Below are 16,691 nucleotides of genomic sequence, written 5' to 3' on the forward strand. Positions count from 1 at the left end.
TGCGGTGGAAAGCTGCGAGGCGAGCTTTGGACTGGGTGGTGCGATCTGGAGCGGCTATCCAGCTGTACGCAGGGCATAAAGCGGCGGCATTGCGGGCCGTCGCAAGCAGGCATGTAGGTAGGCGTGCAAGAGGAGGTGAGTCGAACAAAGGGTTGGACACACCGGGGATTGAACCCGGGGCCTTCCGCTTGCAAAGCGGACGCGCTACCACTGCGCTATGCGCCCAGCAAAATGGAAAACCTAACCTCCATTTTTCGGACCGCTTTGTCCTCGCCCCTGCGCGCGCTACGCACACAAACGCACCGCACGCGCACTGCCACGGACACACGCTACGCCCTGTTGCCCGCCAATCGCATTCAAACGGCCTCCCCGAGCGACACCATCACCGACCCGCAACCGACGTGCTCTTCGCTGAAACGCGTTGTTCGTCGTGGCCACACACCCGAGTTTGCGCCGGATCCACGCTTCAGCCAGCGGCCAGGCCGTCTGGAGTGGCAGCGCCAACGCATTGCTGCTGGTTCTGTAATGGGCCTACCTTGGCTCACTACTACGGCTTACACGTATGCGCACGTGTATGAGGAAGCGTAGATTTCTTTTACTTGAGTTAAGTATACTCGAGATCCACGAGTATACTTTAAACAAGATAAAGACTCCAAGTAGCGGGTTTTGGTAAAAGATGAGAACTGCTATTTTTGTTTTATGTTTCTGACTTCCTCTAAATGTAATATTCTAAACTAGGAATCTGCCAACGGCTGGTTGGCAGGATTCTGCTAACATGCAAGTCACTCATTGGCTAAAAGATGCTGCTTTCAGCCAATAGGAATCCTAAATGTGTATGGACCACCCGACGTGGTGGTCATAAATGTATGTAGCCATTGGTGTGCCTTACACCAAGGTCGAGGAAGTGTTCGAACCTCTAGCAGACATCGCATCTGTTAGAGTAACAAGTGACTGTAGCCACTTGTGCGTGTAACCCCGTTACAGGTTCGGCGTAGCGGTCATCGAACCGACCTCGTGCATCGGGGGGTGCGGTGGAAAGCTGCGAGGCGAGCTTTGGACTGGGTGGTGCGATCTGGAGCGGCTGTCCAGCTGTACGCAGGGCATAAAGCGGCGGCATTGCGGGCCGTCGCAAGCAGGCATGTAGGTAGGCGTGCAAGAGGAGGTGAGTCGAACAAAGGGTTGGACACACCGGGGATTGAACCCGGGGCCTTCCGCTTGCAAAGCGGACGCGCTACCACTGCGCTATGCGCCCAGCAAAATGGAAAACCTAACCTCCATTTTTCGGACCGCTTTGTCCTCGCCCCTGCGCGCGCTACGCACACAAACGCACCGCACGCGCACTGCCACGGACACACGCTACGCCCTGTTGCCCGCCAATCGCATTCAAACGGCCTCCCCGAGCGACACCATCACCGACCCGCAACCGACGTGCTCTTCGCTGAAACGCGCTGTTCGTCGTGGCCACACACCCGAGTTTGCGCCGGATCCACGCTTCAGCCAGCGGCCAGGCCGTCTGGAGTGGCAGCGCCAACGCATTGCTGCTGGTTCTGTAATGGGCCTACCTTGGCTCACTACTACGGCTTACACGTATGCGCACGTGTATGAGGAAGCGTAGGTTTCTTTTACTTGAGTTAAGTATACTCGAGATCCACGAGTATACTTTAAACAAGATAAAGACTCCAAGTAGCGGGTTTTGGTAAAAGATGAGAACTGCTATTTTTGTTTTATGTTTCTGACTTCCTCTAAATGTAATATTCTAAACTAGGAATCTGCCAACGGCTGGTTGGCAGGATTCTGCTAACATGCAAGTCACTCATTGGCTAAAAGATGCTGCTTTCAGCCAATAGGAATCCTAAATGTGTATGGACCACCCGACGTGGTGGTCATAAATGTATGTAGCCATTGGTGTGCCTTACACCAAGGTCGAGGAAGTGTTCGAACCTCTAGCAGACATCGCATCTGTTAGAGTAACAAGTGACTGTAGCCACTTGTGCGTGTAACCCCGTTACAGGTTCGGCGTAGCGGTCATCGAACCGACCTCGTGCATCGGGGGGTGCGGTGGAAAGCTGCGAGGCGAGCTTTGGACTGGGTGGTGCGATCTGGAGCGGCTGTCCAGCTGTACGCAGGGCATAAAGCGGCGGCATTGCGGGCCGTCGCAAGCAGGCATGTAGGTAGGCGTGCAAGAGGAGGTGAGTCGAACAAAGGGTTGGACACACCGGGGATTGAACCCGGGGCCTTCCGCTTGCAAAGCGGACGCGCTACCACTGCGCTATGCGCCCAGCAAAATGGAAAACCTAACCTCCATTTTTCGGACCGCTTTGTCCTCGCCCCTGCGCGCGCTACGCACACAAACGCACCGCACGCGCACTGCCACGGACACACGCTACGCCCTGTTGCCCGCCAATCGCATTCAAACGGCCTCCCCGAGCGACACCATCACCGACCCGCAACCGACGTGCTCTTCGCTGAAACGCGTTGTTCGTCGTGGCCACACACCCGAGTTTGCGCCGGATCCACGCTTCAGCCAGCGGCCAGGCCGTCTGGAGTGGCAGCGCCAACGCATTGCTGCTGGTTCTGTAATGGGCCTACCTTGGCTCACTACTACGGCTTACACGTATGCGCACGTGTATGAGGAAGCGTAGGTTTCTTTTACTTGAGTTAAGTATACTCGAGATCCACGAGTATACTTTAAACAAGATAAAGACTCCAAGTAGCGGGTTTTGGTAAAAGATGAGAACTGCTATTTTTGTTTTATGTTTCTGACTTCCTCTAAATGTAATATTCTAAACTAGGAATCTGCCAACGGCTGGTTGGCAGGATTCTGCTAACATGCAAGTCACTCATTGGCTAAAAGATGCTGCTTTCAGCCAATAGGAATCCTAAATGTGTATGGACCACCCGACGTGGTGGTCATAAATGTATGTAGCCATTGGTGTGCCTTACACCAAGGTCGAGGAAGTGTAGCTGTGAGATTCCGAGCACTGAAGCTCGACAAGAATGCAATGATTTCTGTTTTATAACGACTGGGCTTCGACCCAAACCAGTGAGTTTGCCTAAAGAAAAGTAGTCGAATTTGGGTTCAACATCAAAATCCAAGTTGGCCAAGTAGATATTACTACAGTTTACCGTAGCTAGCGACACGGCTTGTCAAAAAATAGTTAATCAACTTCTTCTTCATACGAAAGCATCATGGCCGCGGTACAGCATTCACCCTGAAACACGTGCGCTCACGCTGGGCGAGAAGAACTACATGTGCGCTCGCATTCCTGTCGAGGGGATCCAACGAACGACAGATTCGCCAAATGTCAACACACCAGTGAAAGGTGATTTTCCGTAGTGATGTGTGAAGAGCAGGGAATGAATAATTCAATTTGTTTGCACAACGTCTGGGCGTACGTTGTACTGTATAAACTTTTGTTGCATACAAAAGCGACACTGCGTGTTGTGTGTATGCCATATCGTGTCCCGGGTTAGGGGCATTTTTCGCAGAGCAGACTACTACTTCCGAATTACTTCGATTTTGCGTTGGCCATGCTCGAGCATTTAAACTGTCATTTCGACCTTTTCATTCTGTCATGGGTCATAACTCATATTATACCCTCCTCTTTCAGACACGCGAGAAGATGATTTCACCTTGCGATCGATTTTCTTCTGTATGGATAGTTAATCAGAGAGATTAACTGAAAATCTTGTGCAATTTTCGTGGCATACATTGTTGACAGGCTGGTATTGTGTGAATCCCCACACGTATTGAAATGCGTTTAGGTGTATTAGATTGAACATTCCACTGAGACTTCGCCAAAAACTACTTCAATTATTTTTAACGATATGTGATCCAAAATGGGAGGTATATCTTGAGTTTTCCGCTCAACGATTTTGTATCCAATGCAAACGCTATCTAGCAGAGAGCCAAAGAGCTGCACCCGATGGTACGTCTTCTCCGGAGAAAAGGCTAGAAGCTAGCGCAAAAAGAATAACGACCGTGTATGAAACTGGAAGGAACCTAGTTCAAATTAATCGAGCTAGGAATGGCTCATGTGGGTCCATTAAAAACCTAGCTGCTGTCGCTCAGGCATTTAATCTACAAAGACTTTGGTTGGTATTATTCTTGCTTTGTGTGAGACTACATTGCGACCAGCAGGGATTCCCCGAGCTCATTTACTACTGGTGGTGTATTAATACAATTATGCACTACTTGATCCTGTTCTTGTCAAACAACTTCGAAGTACACCGTTACCGATGTTAGTTTAGAACATCCTAATGCTACATGAATACGGTACGACCAGCTTAATACTTGATAAATGGCAATGGCATAATTGGACGAATTGAAGCAGACACGGGTTTTGTTGTTAGATATTCAGGCGACCCGGACGAAATATGTGTGTGACTGCGCCATGTTGTATCAAACAGCTTTTTAATGCTTCTAAGTTACGTCGTCGCTGTACGCCCCGAATTCCTGCGCGAGAGGAAGCCCGAGCGGACAGTATCAAAGCGAAGGGCAAATACCCGGTGTATCCTGCTCCTACAGGCGATCGAGATCTGCTAGACCTCAGTTTTGACGTATCAAATTTGAAACAAATTGCTGGCTTCATCCGTTTTCCCAGCAGGTTCAGTTGAGCAATTAGCCTGGCAGCGCTAAATCTTCAAATACACGGATTTTCTTCTTTTGTCTCCTCCGGTAAGTTTCCGAGCAAGACACGGAAAAAGGTTCTGCCTAGGCATCAGCGCACATTTCAGTGGCAGGAAGGAAGGAAAGTACGTTGATTAGCTAGTTGTCGATGATCGTTCTGCTAAGTACAAAAGAACTAAAATTAAAACTAAATCCGTGAAATATTGATCCGACGAGCAGGAGAAGCCCGAAGCGTTGAAGTACCAACTCAACTAAACTCTGCGTTTTTCAATCCATCGGAGTGACGATATATACTGTAGACTGTCAATGCCTTTTGAAAAGAAGCGGTCAAACTTGGTACACTTGGTTGTACAGTCCTAGGCAGATGCTGCGGCTGCGAAGCAGGCGCAGGAGATGCCCGAATCCATGGTTTCCCTCTACAAGTATCCGTGCAAGCTAGCTTCGAACTGCGAACCCCCCCGGGTCTACCACCCGGGTCCCCAATCGGCACTGTTGATTGGTAGAAACCCAACTGAATGTGAATGCATGCGGAGGTGGGGGGGGCATGGGTACCAAGTTTGAGAGGAGACTTCTGAAGTAATATGGCGAACTATGAGCCATCAGTGCTGGCAAATGCGCTTTGGAGTCTATAACTTTCGCTTGGACCCTTTGCTTACCTAGATGATATAGGTGCGGGCTGTACCAAACTAACGATTTCTCCAATATCACCATATCCTGGAAAATTCTTTTTTTTGATTTTCGGAAAATATTTACTTAGTCAATATTTATTGTGGCTTTCATCCAAATCATATATCTTGCTGGAGGGCTCCGATTTAGCAGGAGGGGCTGAGGGAAGCAAACTCTATCTGGCCCGATTTGCGTCTGGGGGCTGCGAGTTGCGAAGCAGGGGCCAGAAATGCCGCTTTTCGCCGGCAAAAGGGACCGCCGCGAAAATATGTCTGGGGCCCTCTCAGATCGAGGTTGTAGCGGCCGTAGATGATCACACAGGTGATTTAGCTGGCCATAGTGCTATGAAGTGGCTATATACAGTGTACTATTGTCCCCAATGTCTTGCAGTTCTAATGCGTCATGAGAGGTGAGGAAGTATGGCCACTGGCCATACCTCCTCACCTCACAAGCTGGCCAATGGCCAGCTTGGAATGCCTCCCCTCTGAGCCTTATGCTACTAACTCAGGCCAGATATAGCATTTAATTGGACTAACCGATCATGTAGGAGCTCCATTTTATATAAATCGGACTCCGAGATAACACGTCAAATCGGGCGGCAAAATATTTGAAAACCACAATATTACAAATTTTTGAGTGACCCCACAAATTATCCTTTTCCGGTTGTTGCTTTTTTAAAAAAAAGCGCAAATCAGGTTAAAACCTTCTAAAATCTCTGGTAGTGAAAGGGTTAAAACGCAAAAGGGACAGAATTGAGGGTCGCAATGCACGGCGTGGAGCCCACGCGCCCTGAGCAGCGACTCGCTGCTCGCGCACTTCAACTGGCCAGGTGGGCAACCGTTTTAATCTGCACGCAGCTAAACCGGAGGTTTACGTATGGTAGATAGAGTTCCCACCGACTGGCATCGACTGGTGACAGCCGCGCCGTGGTCCCTTTTGACTCGGCCGCTGCTGGGATGGCCGGTCTCACGCGCTTTGAAGCGTGACCACGATGATGCTCGCGATCGGCGGAGTCGATTCGAGCCTGGCCGCCGCCAACCGCTCGTTCCTGGCAGCCCAGCAGCGAGTCGCTGGCGTAGCGATCCCCCCTCCCCACCTTTAATCACCGTCGCGCTTTGGCTGCGTTAGCGCCGAGTCGCCGGCCGAGCGATACACCAAAGCGAGGGCCGCGTCAAACCGACTCAGTCTCCGCTGGAAGAGTTGACCGCTCGCGGATGATGCGCTCCCACTCTATGAACCATCGCCACCGCTGAACACGCACCAGCGATTGACAAGCAAGAGATCCCCATGCTCTCGCTCGCTGCGCCGGCCCTGGCGGCGGCGTGGCCTGCTGATCAGGCGTGTCCACGGGATCCGCTGCTCTCTTCGCTTGTCTCCGCCTGCCCCAGCTGTGCAATGCGCGCACACCTAGCGAAACTCGGCGCCCGCAAGTCCTGCGTGACGGCGGCTGGCCGAGCGCGGCTCGCTCTCTGCACGGCGCGGGGTTCTTTTTCGTTCACGCGTCGCGCGTCGCACTCCCCTCCGTGTTGGTGCCATCTTTGCATCATCTCATCGGGCAGATCGGTGGTCCCGGCCGCCGCCAGCAGCTCCGGGCTCATTCCTCGTTTTGCGTCGACTCCCGTACTTCGCCCTTCCCGTCCTCTCCGTCGTCGAGCTTCCGCCATGGACAGCCAGCACCTGCAGGACCTGGAGAAGTCGTCGCCAAAGGCGGCCTACGCCAAGCTGGACGGCGACGTGCCGGTCCGCGCCTCGGAGCAGCCCCAGAACTTCGAGGACGGCAACTCGCTCTACGCGCGGCTGCAGCGCTGGGCCGGCAAGCTCAAGATCGAGCAGCGCGGCATCGAGCGCGTGCCCGAGGACGAGCGCCACGACGACTCGCTGCTGAACGTGGGCAGCATGTGGCTGGCCGCCAACATGGTCATCAGCTCCTTCGCCATCGGCGTGCTGGGCAAGTCGCTGTTCTACCTGGGCTCGGCCGACGCCTTCCTGGTCGTGCTCTTCTTCAACATGGTGGGCATCCTGCCCGTGTGCTACTTCTCCACGTTCGGCCCCATCTTCGGCCTGCGCCAGATCGTGCTCTCGCGCTTCTGGTACGGCTGGCACGGTGTCAAGATCGTGGCCGTCTTCAACGTGATCGCGTGCCTCGGCTGGTCCTGCATCAACGTCATCGTGGGCGCGCAGGTCATCAACGCCGTTAACAACGACGTGCCCGGTTGGGCCGGCATCATCATCATCACCGTCTGCACCTTCATCGTCACGCTCTTCGGCTACAAGGTGGTGCACGCGTACGAGTTCTGGTCCTGGATCCCGGCCTTCATCGTCTTCATGATCGTGCTCATCGAGTTCGCCATCTCGGGCGCCTACGTCAACATCCCCATGGGCACGGGCACGTCCGAGGTCGGCAGCGTGCTGAGCTTCGGCGCCACCGTGTTCGGCTTCGCCATCGGCTGGACGTCCTACGCGGCCGACTACACGGTGTACCACCCCGTGAACCAGAGCAAGCTCAAGGTCTTCCTGTCCGCGTACGCCGGCCTGATCGTGCCGCTGCTCTTCACGCAGTTCCTGGGCGTGGCCGTCATGACGGCCACGGACGAGAGCAACCCGGACAGCAAGTACCGCGACGGCTACAACGAGGCCGGCGCCGGCGGCCTCATCAGCGCCGTGATCGTGGGCCCGCTGGGCGGCTTCGGCCAGTTCTGCCTCGTGCTGCTGGCGCTGTCCATCATCGCCAACAACTGCCCCAACATCTACTCGTTCGCCATCACCGTGCAGGTCTTCGGCGAGTGGACGCGCGCCATCCCGCGCTTCGTATGGACGCTCGTGGGCTCGGTCATCTACGCGGTCGTGGCCTTCCCGGGCTACTCGCACTTCGAGAGCGTGCTCGAGAACTTCATGAACGTCATCGGCTACTGGATGTCCGTGTACGCGGCCATCGGCCTCACCGAGCACTTTTACTTCCGCCGGGGCTACTCGGGCTACAACCCGGCCGACTACGACAACCGCGACAAGCTGCCGCACGGCATCGCCGCCGTCTTCTCCTTCTGCGTGGGCATCGTCGGCGCCGTGCTGGGCATGAGCCAGACGTGGTACGTCGGCCCCATCGCCAAGCTCTGCGGCGAGGCCCCGTTCGGCGGAGACGTCGGCGTGGAGCTCGCTTGGGTCTTCGCCATCGTGTCGTACCTCGTCACGCGGCCCATCGAGCTGCACTACTTCGGCAAGTAAGCGCCTCGACCCCGGTGACTCCGACATATTAGTCGCTGCCATACCTCCTACCTATTTGTCAATCAGTAGACCCAGCTGCGAAGACCCGCAGCTACCATACCCTCTTGCTCTGGTCTTGCTCCTTGAGCCAACATCCCGCCAAAAGCGGGGAGCATCGAAACCTTGTAACATTAGAAAACCATGAGAAAGTTTTACCCAACAACGCAAAAACTATAATAGGATAACCTTGCAAAGTGCTGACAGGGCGACTGACGATCATCCTATGCTTGAGACAGCTCGGCAAGTATTGCCGATCACGGCGTTCTTGGAACATACTACAGTAGTATAAAGACTTGGTGTCGGTGTCGGTGTACCGGTAGCTGCACCCGGAACCCAATGTCCGCTAACGATGCGCCTGAAGTGAATTTGCTGGCGCCATGCCCACGTTGCCTCGGACTCAAGTCCGAAAAGTTTTCGGCGAAAACCGGCGTTTGCACCCAAATCGAATCAACTTCAACGTGCTGCACTCTTCAATGGTACCGGGCTATCTCCTTCACCACTGCCATTTCCAAACTTGTCCGGCGTTGCTCAAGTCCGTCTTAACCAAGCAGCCACTTCACCAAGTTTCCATGCGTCAACTCGCCTCGCTGCTCACTGTCGTCGCCTTCACCCTGGCGCCACTCGGAGCTCTCGCCGCCGAATGCACCGACGCGGAGGTGGCCCACGACGACGAGCTGTGGGCCTGGGCCGCAACGCAATCGGCCTGTGCGCCGTACGCCTCGGGCACCTCGTACTTCAACTGGCCCTGCGACGCCAGTGACTGCACGGCGATCTTGGCGAGTATGGCCGCCTCCATGTCGGACTGCACGTACAGCGGCGTGAGCAACAAGATCGAGGTGCAGAACGCCATCACAGTCTGCACCGGGGGAGACACCACGGACCCAGGCTCCCCAAGCACCGACACCCCGTCGACGACTGCTCCATCCCCAACGGCGACAGCTTCCAACACGGACTGTGCGGCCTCGGAGATCAGCGACATGGTGGATCTGTACACGGCCGCTGCTTCCAGTGACGAGTGTGCGGACGACTCGAGCGTCTCGAGCTCCAGCATCGTCATCACGACGTTCTGCGGCTCGGCGTGCGCCTCAAAGCTCGAGGAGCTGGCCACTTCGCTGCCCAATTGCTACTACGGGTACCAGTCTGAAAACCTGAAGGCGGACTTGCTGGAGCAGCTCGATGGATGCTCTGGGGAGGACACTTCCTACGCCATCAACGTCGTCCTTAACCCAGAGGAGGCGATGGAAGCACCGGCAACCACAACCAGTCCTCCGACGACTACACAAAGCCCTCCATCTACGACGAGTCCACCTGACTCGACCACTGCGCCCGACACCAACTCCACCTCGGAGCCGACTCCTGCACCTACCGAAGGTGACTCGGGGGCTTACTGCTGAATGGGCTCTGCCCCCTTCAAGCGGGCCCTGCTCTCTCAAAAGCTACCTACGCTCGTAGTTATCAATTCTACTCTTTCATATCAGCATCAAACAACCGAGAGAGACCCCTGTGCGTATCACAATTCCATGGGATTTACAAACAAAATCGACGCTACCTGCTTACAATTATACCAGCTTCTTGATCGTCCGTAGTGCGTACACCAGCTCCGACGCGGCAGGACGCACGCGCGGATTCTTGGCGAGACAGGAATCGGCCAGCGACCTCAAATCTGACGGGCAGTCCTCACCGAACCTGAGGCGGATGGAGCCTGCAGCGATCATCTGAAGCACCACCGCCTCGGCCAACTGAGTGCCGCTCAGACTTCGAGCGTCATTGTAGGGCGGCGCATGGGTGTCCAGCTCGGACAGCAGCACGCCAAAGCTGAAGATGTCGACTGCCGGGTCACGGTCGTCTGAGCCCATCAAGACTTCCGGCGCTTGCCACGGACCCATAACACTTTGCTGGTCCTTGTCGCCGCTAGCAAGCGCCCTCAGATGGGATACGCCGACCTTGCTCACTTTGGCCTTCATCTCGCTAGTAAGCAGCACGTTGCTCGCCCTCAGATCTCGGTGCAGCACAGGAGGCGCGAACGAGTGAAGGTAGACCAGAGCTTCCGCCACCTCCAAGGCGATCTGCAGCTTTTGTTGGGTCCACTCACGCAGCGTACCGGGTCTGGTCAGGTAGTCGGTCACGTTTCCGTTGTCCACGTACTCGTACAGAGCTTGGATGTCGGTCTTGACTGTCCACGCGATTCCGACGAGCTTCACCACACTTGGGTGGTCCAGCGGAGCGGCCAGCTTGATCTCTTCGATGAAGGCCTTGGTGATTCGTCGACGGGCCAAGTCCTTCCGAAGGCGCTTTGAGGCCAACAACTGCGACTTGCGGTATCTGACGAGCCACACGACACAGTGGCCACCAGCACCGATCTTCTTGACGTTCTTGATGTCCCCCGGCTTCAACATGAGGGGCACGAGTTGCGGGTCGTCCAGCTCCGCCGTGATGAACTTCACAGCCCGGCGACGTCGACGGCATACGCAGATCACGAGTACGAGAAGAATCAGGATTAAAACAGCCCCACCTGCGGTGATTGCGATAATGACCCCAGTCGCTATCCCTCCACTGCTTGAATCTGTTGTTGTAGTAGCCACGGGTGCTGCTGATGTCAGGCAGACTGGAATCGTGTTGCGAAGTAGCTGAGTGTTGTTCGTCTGGCAAGCTGGTTGGGTGTCGAAGTCGGCTTCAGTGACGTCCAACGTATCCAGACTTTGCAAAAACTGGAATTGGCTGTCAGTGAATATTGGCGACAAGAGGGACGAACCACTACCGGAAAGATACCTGTTCATCGCACATGAGGAAGAGGTGAATTAGGTTCACCAAAGTCTGGAGACAAGTAGCATCTCACAGTACGTACAAGCTCTTGAGCTTTGTGCAATTGTACACAGCCGCTGGAATCGCGGTCAGATTGTTGCCACCCAAATATCTAAAAAGAAGCTTCGTAAGAACCAACACAAGGACAGCAGAGCAAGGCAAGAACCACGTACAGGATTTCCAGGTTTGGGTACGTTGCCTCAAAGGCCACGATGTTGTTGTCACTCAAATTCCTGAACAGTGCAAAACATTCGCACCCAAATGATCAGTGAACACGAACAGACTCAAGTCGCATGGCAAAGCTTAACGTACAGCGCTGTAAGTGTATCGGAAAAGTTTAACGCGCTGACTTCTTCGATCTTGTTGGAGCCTAAGTTTCTGTCGAAACCCCACATTCGGTTAGATAGTACGCAATCAAAGGTTTTATTCATCGCCCAGTACTTACAGGGTCTCCAGATTTTCGTGGTTCTTGAGTGATTCAGGCATGGTTGTAAGGTTGTTTGACGCAAGATTTCTGACCAAACCAAAGAAAACGAACGTAAGCCCTTGCAACACATATTTAGGCAGCTCAAACCACGTACAAATTCTTCAGAGTGGGTATCACGTCAGATTCGTTGAGACTCGATATGTAGTTCCCCTCCAGTGATCTGAATCCGATACCAAGGAAAATAATTAGATCGCGATAGCAGCCACAGCATCACGAAGTCGCAGAGATACCAACAGTTTTTCAAGCTTCGGGAGCGCCGTGAGTTGAGTCGGGAACGCGTAGATCAACGTATTTTTCAGATCCAGCTGCGTGGTGTTCACCGGCAGCTTCGACGGTAAGTCGTGCAAAACGTCCTTCAGGTTGAGGTTGATGAGCGACACCCTCGTGATTTGGGACTGATTGGCAATGAAGTCCGAGTTGAGCGTGAGGTAGCCCACTCGACCTTTGTAGTAGCCTCTGTAGCTGTTACCCCCGGCAAGCACCCTGCAGTTCAACCAACATCCGCATCACTTGTTAGGTTAGAGACATTGCCAACAGACGGGGAACACCAACACTTACACTTGATCAATGTCCGAGTTGATCTCAAGTTTAGAGACGTCGTACAGGTAGCAGTTGTCGACATGAGGGTATACCTCGGTGTCGTCCGGAAGCTCGACAACCTTCGACACGTACGACGCATCGGCCACTCGTGCAGCTGCGTCCTCGTCGCTTTGGTAGCCAGAGTCTCGGATGAGGAGGACAAACGCCGAGTCCGTGTAGTTGAAGCAGGTGTAGTCCCCGTCGACAGCTACGTCGCAGAGCAGTCCGCCACTGCATTGGCCACTGCACGACGACAGAAGGGTGCCTCCACCCCACAGACCCGACGAGTTCATGCATATGGGCGGCGTCATTGCCATCACCTGCACCGTCCAGAGAGACGCGAGCGCTAATAGCCACCTCCAGGTCATTGTGCTATTGAGACTTTCACGCTGCGGCGTCGTTAGGACAATGACCCCTCGCAGCTGGATCCAGCGATGGGTTAGGAAATTCGTGCGTGCATCCAGCCATCGAGTGACCGGGAGACCTCTACGTCCCTGTCATCCTCACGAAGAGCGCCTCGGTGAATCCAGAAGTCTGGATTTAACTAGCTGTCAACTAACGTTCCCCGCAACGCCATGTAGCCAAACTCCTGGGTGGCATGGCGCCGATGGACGGACAGTTTTCAGTCACGATCTTACGCCACGCACGACAAGGGGCATGTTAGTCCAGACTCGCAGAGTGGTTGCCCGAGAAAATGAGGTTCGTGCCCGACACCTGTTCGTGGATACAGGATACTGATGGAAATGAGTTGGCGCGGGGGGGGGGGGGGGGGCTGGGCATGGTCGGATCGTGCTTTCGAGTACATAGACTTCATATGAGCTGCGCTGCAACAACTTGCAACTATTGACTCCACCCTAATGGCGTTCCGTGTATTAGATTGCACGTGTGTGCCCAGATACATGTGTATTGTGCTCCTCTTGTCTCCGCCAGGAGGCGATATCCGTTAATTTCAGCAGCCTCACGTTACACAATTATCAAGCGACTGCTGCTGCAGGCAACTTCCACTGCTCGTATTTCTTCAGCACTAGCAGGATGACGTCGGACAACTCTGCTGCTACACCTGAAGTAGATCTGCTGGTGCTATTGTCGCCCATGGACGCTGTCTTGCTGAGCTACGGCTTCGCTGTGATCTACGTGTTCCCGGCGCCTGCGGATTGTACTGGGGCTTTTAATCTCCAGAAGCTGGACGCCTCTTTTCAAGAGTTGGTGAATGAAGACTACCGATTTCTCGTTGGAAACGTGCAAGTGGATGATGCCACTGGTCGTGTGAGTGTGCTACAGACCCCTAAGGCTCGACGACAAGGCGCAGCAGGTCTCCGCTTCGAGCACCAGCCAAAGAGCTCACTAACCTCGGATGAGGTGGTTGCATCTCTTGAGTGGAGTTCCATGCCTTCGAAACTGGAGAAGTACGAGACGATTGCAATTCGGTGCACGCCACTCGCGGACGGTGGGGTGGCTATCGGAATCACGCTGAACCATACTCTGATGGACGGAGAAGGTCTCTTCACCTTCATGCGAGCATGGGGGCAACTCTATAGTGGAGTAGCCAAAGAACACAGACTCGTAATCAACCACCACCGACACTTGCTCTCCGGAACGGGGCGAGGATCGCAACGACCTCACCCCGCAATAAAGATTGTGCCTCCACCAAGTGGAGAAACAATCCCGATTTCCCACCACACAGCACGCTTTCCACGTCTCAAGGAAAAGCATATCCAAGCTCAAGGCACTTGCACGTACTGCAAGTGAAAGATACATCGCTGATCCGCCCTTCGTCAGTACAATCGACATCATCACGGCTCTCTTCGTTGTGCTGAGCTCACGAGCGCGAGGGCACGGCCAAGACGTTCGAATCACGACGGGTGTGAATGCTCGACGGCGACTCGACCCCCCATTGCCCACGAATTACGCAGGCAACTGCGTCTTCAGCGCCTTATCGACCTACAGCAAAGAGGAACTGCAGCCAGAGACGGAAGTTGACGACGCTGATATCAACCCCGTCACTCTGATTAAACTCGCTCGTCGAGTTCGTGCGTCCATCTTGGAGCTTGACGATGAATTTTTGCGCGACGCAATTGAATTTATCGCTGAACAGGAACATCTCTCACGCGTCGTCGTGAGCACCAAGTACATCCTCGGACCTGACCTCATGTTCACCTCGTGGGCCAACATGGGTCTGTACGACGCCGACTTCAACGGCACTCGTCCATGCTACGCTGGGATTGCCAAGGTCCCATTCCTGGACGGTATGGTGGTCATTGCGGAAGCTGCCAAAGGAGCTGACGGACTGGATGTGCTGGTGTTTCTCGAGCGCGCTGCCATGGAGAGGCTCAAGGTGCTGTGGGGGCAAGTCTCGCACTTACTGGACTAGGGTGCTCTTTGTGGACTGAAGACAGGTGAGAGCTAGAGAGACATTCCACGTCAACTGAGCCTCAGCATTTTCTTACTTGGGACGCTTTGGCACCGGGCAAGCAGCAGTGGGTTTTCGCTGCAGACTCAATCAGACGGCATTTTACCTGTGTTTTCTCCTCGATGAAGCTTAAATTTCCTTTAGCTAAATACATCACGCCGGTGCAGATCCTCTGGCCTTGTCCAGGGTGGCGATACCGAACGTGACGTCTTTCCTAAGTCTTAAATAAGACTTTTGTGCAATTACTCGGAAGTCACCGAAGTGTACTCGAAATTAAGTAGCACGCAGTGCCGGACTCCGTCTTTATCTCTGTATGCGACGTCTGCTTCCTCTACAATCCGTTTAGGTCTACAATCCGTTTAGGAGGCGATTTGCGGCAGCCTCTACGTTGTTGTCCGTGGACTGAAGTGCTTGCAGCGCGCGCTCTCTATCAAAGCCGAGGGCCTGCAATTCCAACCACGAACCAAGTGAGTTAGCTCATCTACATCGTGCCTGCATCGACGAATGGGAAATTCGTACCATTAGCTGCTGAATGGCGTCTTCAGACGGTGGTGCAGCCGCGAGATGGGGTGGCAGTATGCCTCCCGCCGCGGCGGCTGCAGCAGGAACGCCACCAGGCATCATGCCCCCTGCGCCCGGCAGTAACTGGTCCCGGAAGCCTTGTCCTTCCACAGCCGGCGCAGCAGGGCGGCCCCGATTAAACCGCGCATTCAATCGACGCTGAGCTTCGAGCGCACGCCGCTGTCGCTGAAGAGCCAAGGTACTCGCAGGAACCACGTCGAACAGCGGGTGGAACAGGCCGAAAATCGAGCACACAAACGACGGCAGTCGTAGTCGTCCAAGTGGCGTCGAGCTGAATAGGAGCCCAAAGAACGATCCGCCCAGGAACGGAATCAGCGCGTGATAGTCACGTGCCAGTATCTAACACAGCAGTATAACACACAAGCAACCAATTCGTTAGTTTATCCGCATAACCTTCCCAACTCAACAAAAGCGCCAGCATCTCCATCGTACCACCAGCATGAGCAAATACGTGCTCGACTTGTCCGAAAAGTGCAACCCACCCACACTCAGCGATCGGGGCGACATCTTGGGAATAAATCCTACAAACAGTACAAGTAAACAAAAAACTTAGCACGTGTCCTTCCCTTCCCAAAGCTCTAACTACAGACAGACACAGCCGTACTGTTGAAGAAGACCGCAAAGGCTCCGATGACGGGGTAGGCTCCTCCCGGGATCATCTTTGCCAGCCAGGGGGCGGACGTGAGCGCCGCGAGCTGCAGCGCCCCGGAGATCAGCAGCGTGAACACGAGAATGCTGCCGAACTTGCGCGAGCCCATCTGCCTCTCCAGCACCCGGAACTGGAACACGACGTAGAGCCCCAGCGACACGGCCAGCCCACTGCACACAGCAAATACATAATTGTTAGCGAGATGCAACAAATATACTTACGAGAATAATAAAGCTAGAGGGAAAATGACGCACTGGTGGAACGTGAGCTGGCTCGAGAGCAGGCGCCAGTACTGCGCGCGCGCGAGAATGGCGTCCCGGTCCAGCGCCAGCAGGCGGCCGCGGTCCAGCAGCAGACTGGCGGAGCTGGCGGCCCCCACGGCGAGCGAGAAGGCGTAGGTCACGGGCGCGCCATCTGCAGAGCAGCAGAGCGTGGGTTAGAGGAGCGACCTGAGCAGCACGAGCTGGGGGACACACGTACAGAAGCCGCGCAGGTCGCCGTGCATCTTGGCAATACAGTACTGTAATACCGGACAGACGGCCACGTAATTGAGACTGTTGAAGCGAACGACTAAGTACGAAGTGGTGTGGTTCACCCATACGGTGCGGACCAGCTTCGGTACGTT

The 16,691-nt window shown here is 54.5% G+C and overlaps 5 protein-coding genes and 3 non-coding genes across 8 annotated transcripts; 3 read left to right on the forward strand and 5 right to left on the reverse strand.

Moving 5' to 3' along the window:
* Positions 1-153: 153 nt before the first annotated feature.
* On the reverse strand, positions 154-225 carry PHYSODRAFT_t1383. The gene has a single exon. It is a non-coding gene; the product is annotated as a tRNA-Ala (tRNA).
* Positions 226-1,180: 955 nt separating this feature from the next.
* Positions 1,181-1,252, reverse strand: PHYSODRAFT_t1382. Its single transcript has one exon. It is a non-coding gene; the product is annotated as a tRNA-Ala (tRNA).
* Positions 1,253-2,207: 955 nt separating this feature from the next.
* On the reverse strand, positions 2,208-2,279 carry PHYSODRAFT_t1381. The gene has a single exon. It is a non-coding gene; the product is annotated as a tRNA-Ala (tRNA).
* Positions 2,280-6,958: 4,679 nt separating this feature from the next.
* PHYSODRAFT_347186 (hypothetical protein) lies at positions 6,959-8,747 on the forward strand (the record flags this gene model as incomplete). The annotated part of the gene is made up of 1 exon (XM_009533509.1): positions 6,959-8,747. The coding sequence occupies one exon, from the start codon at positions 6,959-6,961 to the stop codon at positions 8,516-8,518; it is 1,560 nt and encodes a 519-aa protein (XP_009531804.1). The 3' UTR covers positions 8,519-8,747.
* Positions 8,748-9,126: 379 nt separating this feature from the next.
* PHYSODRAFT_336002 (hypothetical protein) lies at positions 9,127-9,951 on the forward strand (the record flags this gene model as incomplete). Its single annotated transcript, XM_009533510.1, has 1 exon — positions 9,127-9,951. One exon carries the CDS (start codon positions 9,127-9,129, stop codon positions 9,949-9,951), a length of 825 nt encoding a protein of 274 aa, XP_009531805.1.
* Positions 9,952-10,116: 165 nt separating this feature from the next.
* Positions 10,117-12,718, reverse strand: PHYSODRAFT_517683 (hypothetical protein; the record flags this gene model as incomplete). The annotated part of the gene is made up of 6 exons (XM_009533511.1): positions 10,117-11,311; positions 11,394-11,471; positions 11,533-11,592; positions 11,672-11,737; positions 12,081-12,329; positions 12,405-12,718. The coding sequence occupies 6 exons, from the start codon at positions 12,716-12,718 to the stop codon at positions 10,117-10,119; spliced, it is 1,962 nt and encodes a 653-aa protein (XP_009531806.1).
* A 739-nt stretch (positions 12,719-13,457) lies between these two features.
* Positions 13,458-14,796, forward strand: PHYSODRAFT_517539 (hypothetical protein; the record flags this gene model as incomplete). Its single annotated transcript, XM_009533512.1, has 2 exons — positions 13,458-14,063; positions 14,152-14,796. 2 exons carry the CDS (start codon positions 13,458-13,460, stop codon positions 14,794-14,796), a joined length of 1,251 nt encoding a protein of 416 aa, XP_009531807.1.
* A 387-nt stretch (positions 14,797-15,183) lies between these two features.
* PHYSODRAFT_516571 (hypothetical protein) lies at positions 15,184-16,571 on the reverse strand (the record flags this gene model as incomplete). The annotated part of the gene is made up of 6 exons (XM_009533513.1): positions 15,184-15,279; positions 15,355-15,756; positions 15,850-15,938; positions 16,022-16,236; positions 16,321-16,480; positions 16,547-16,571. The coding sequence occupies 6 exons, from the start codon at positions 16,569-16,571 to the stop codon at positions 15,184-15,186; spliced, it is 987 nt and encodes a 328-aa protein (XP_009531808.1).
* Positions 16,572-16,691: the final 120 nt, after the last annotated feature.

This window comes from Phytophthora sojae (genome assembly GCF_000149755.1).
Source record: "Phytophthora sojae unplaced genomic scaffold PHYSOscaffold_7, whole genome shotgun sequence".
NCBI lineage: Eukaryota > Oomycota > Peronosporomycetes > Peronosporales > Peronosporaceae > Phytophthora > Phytophthora sojae.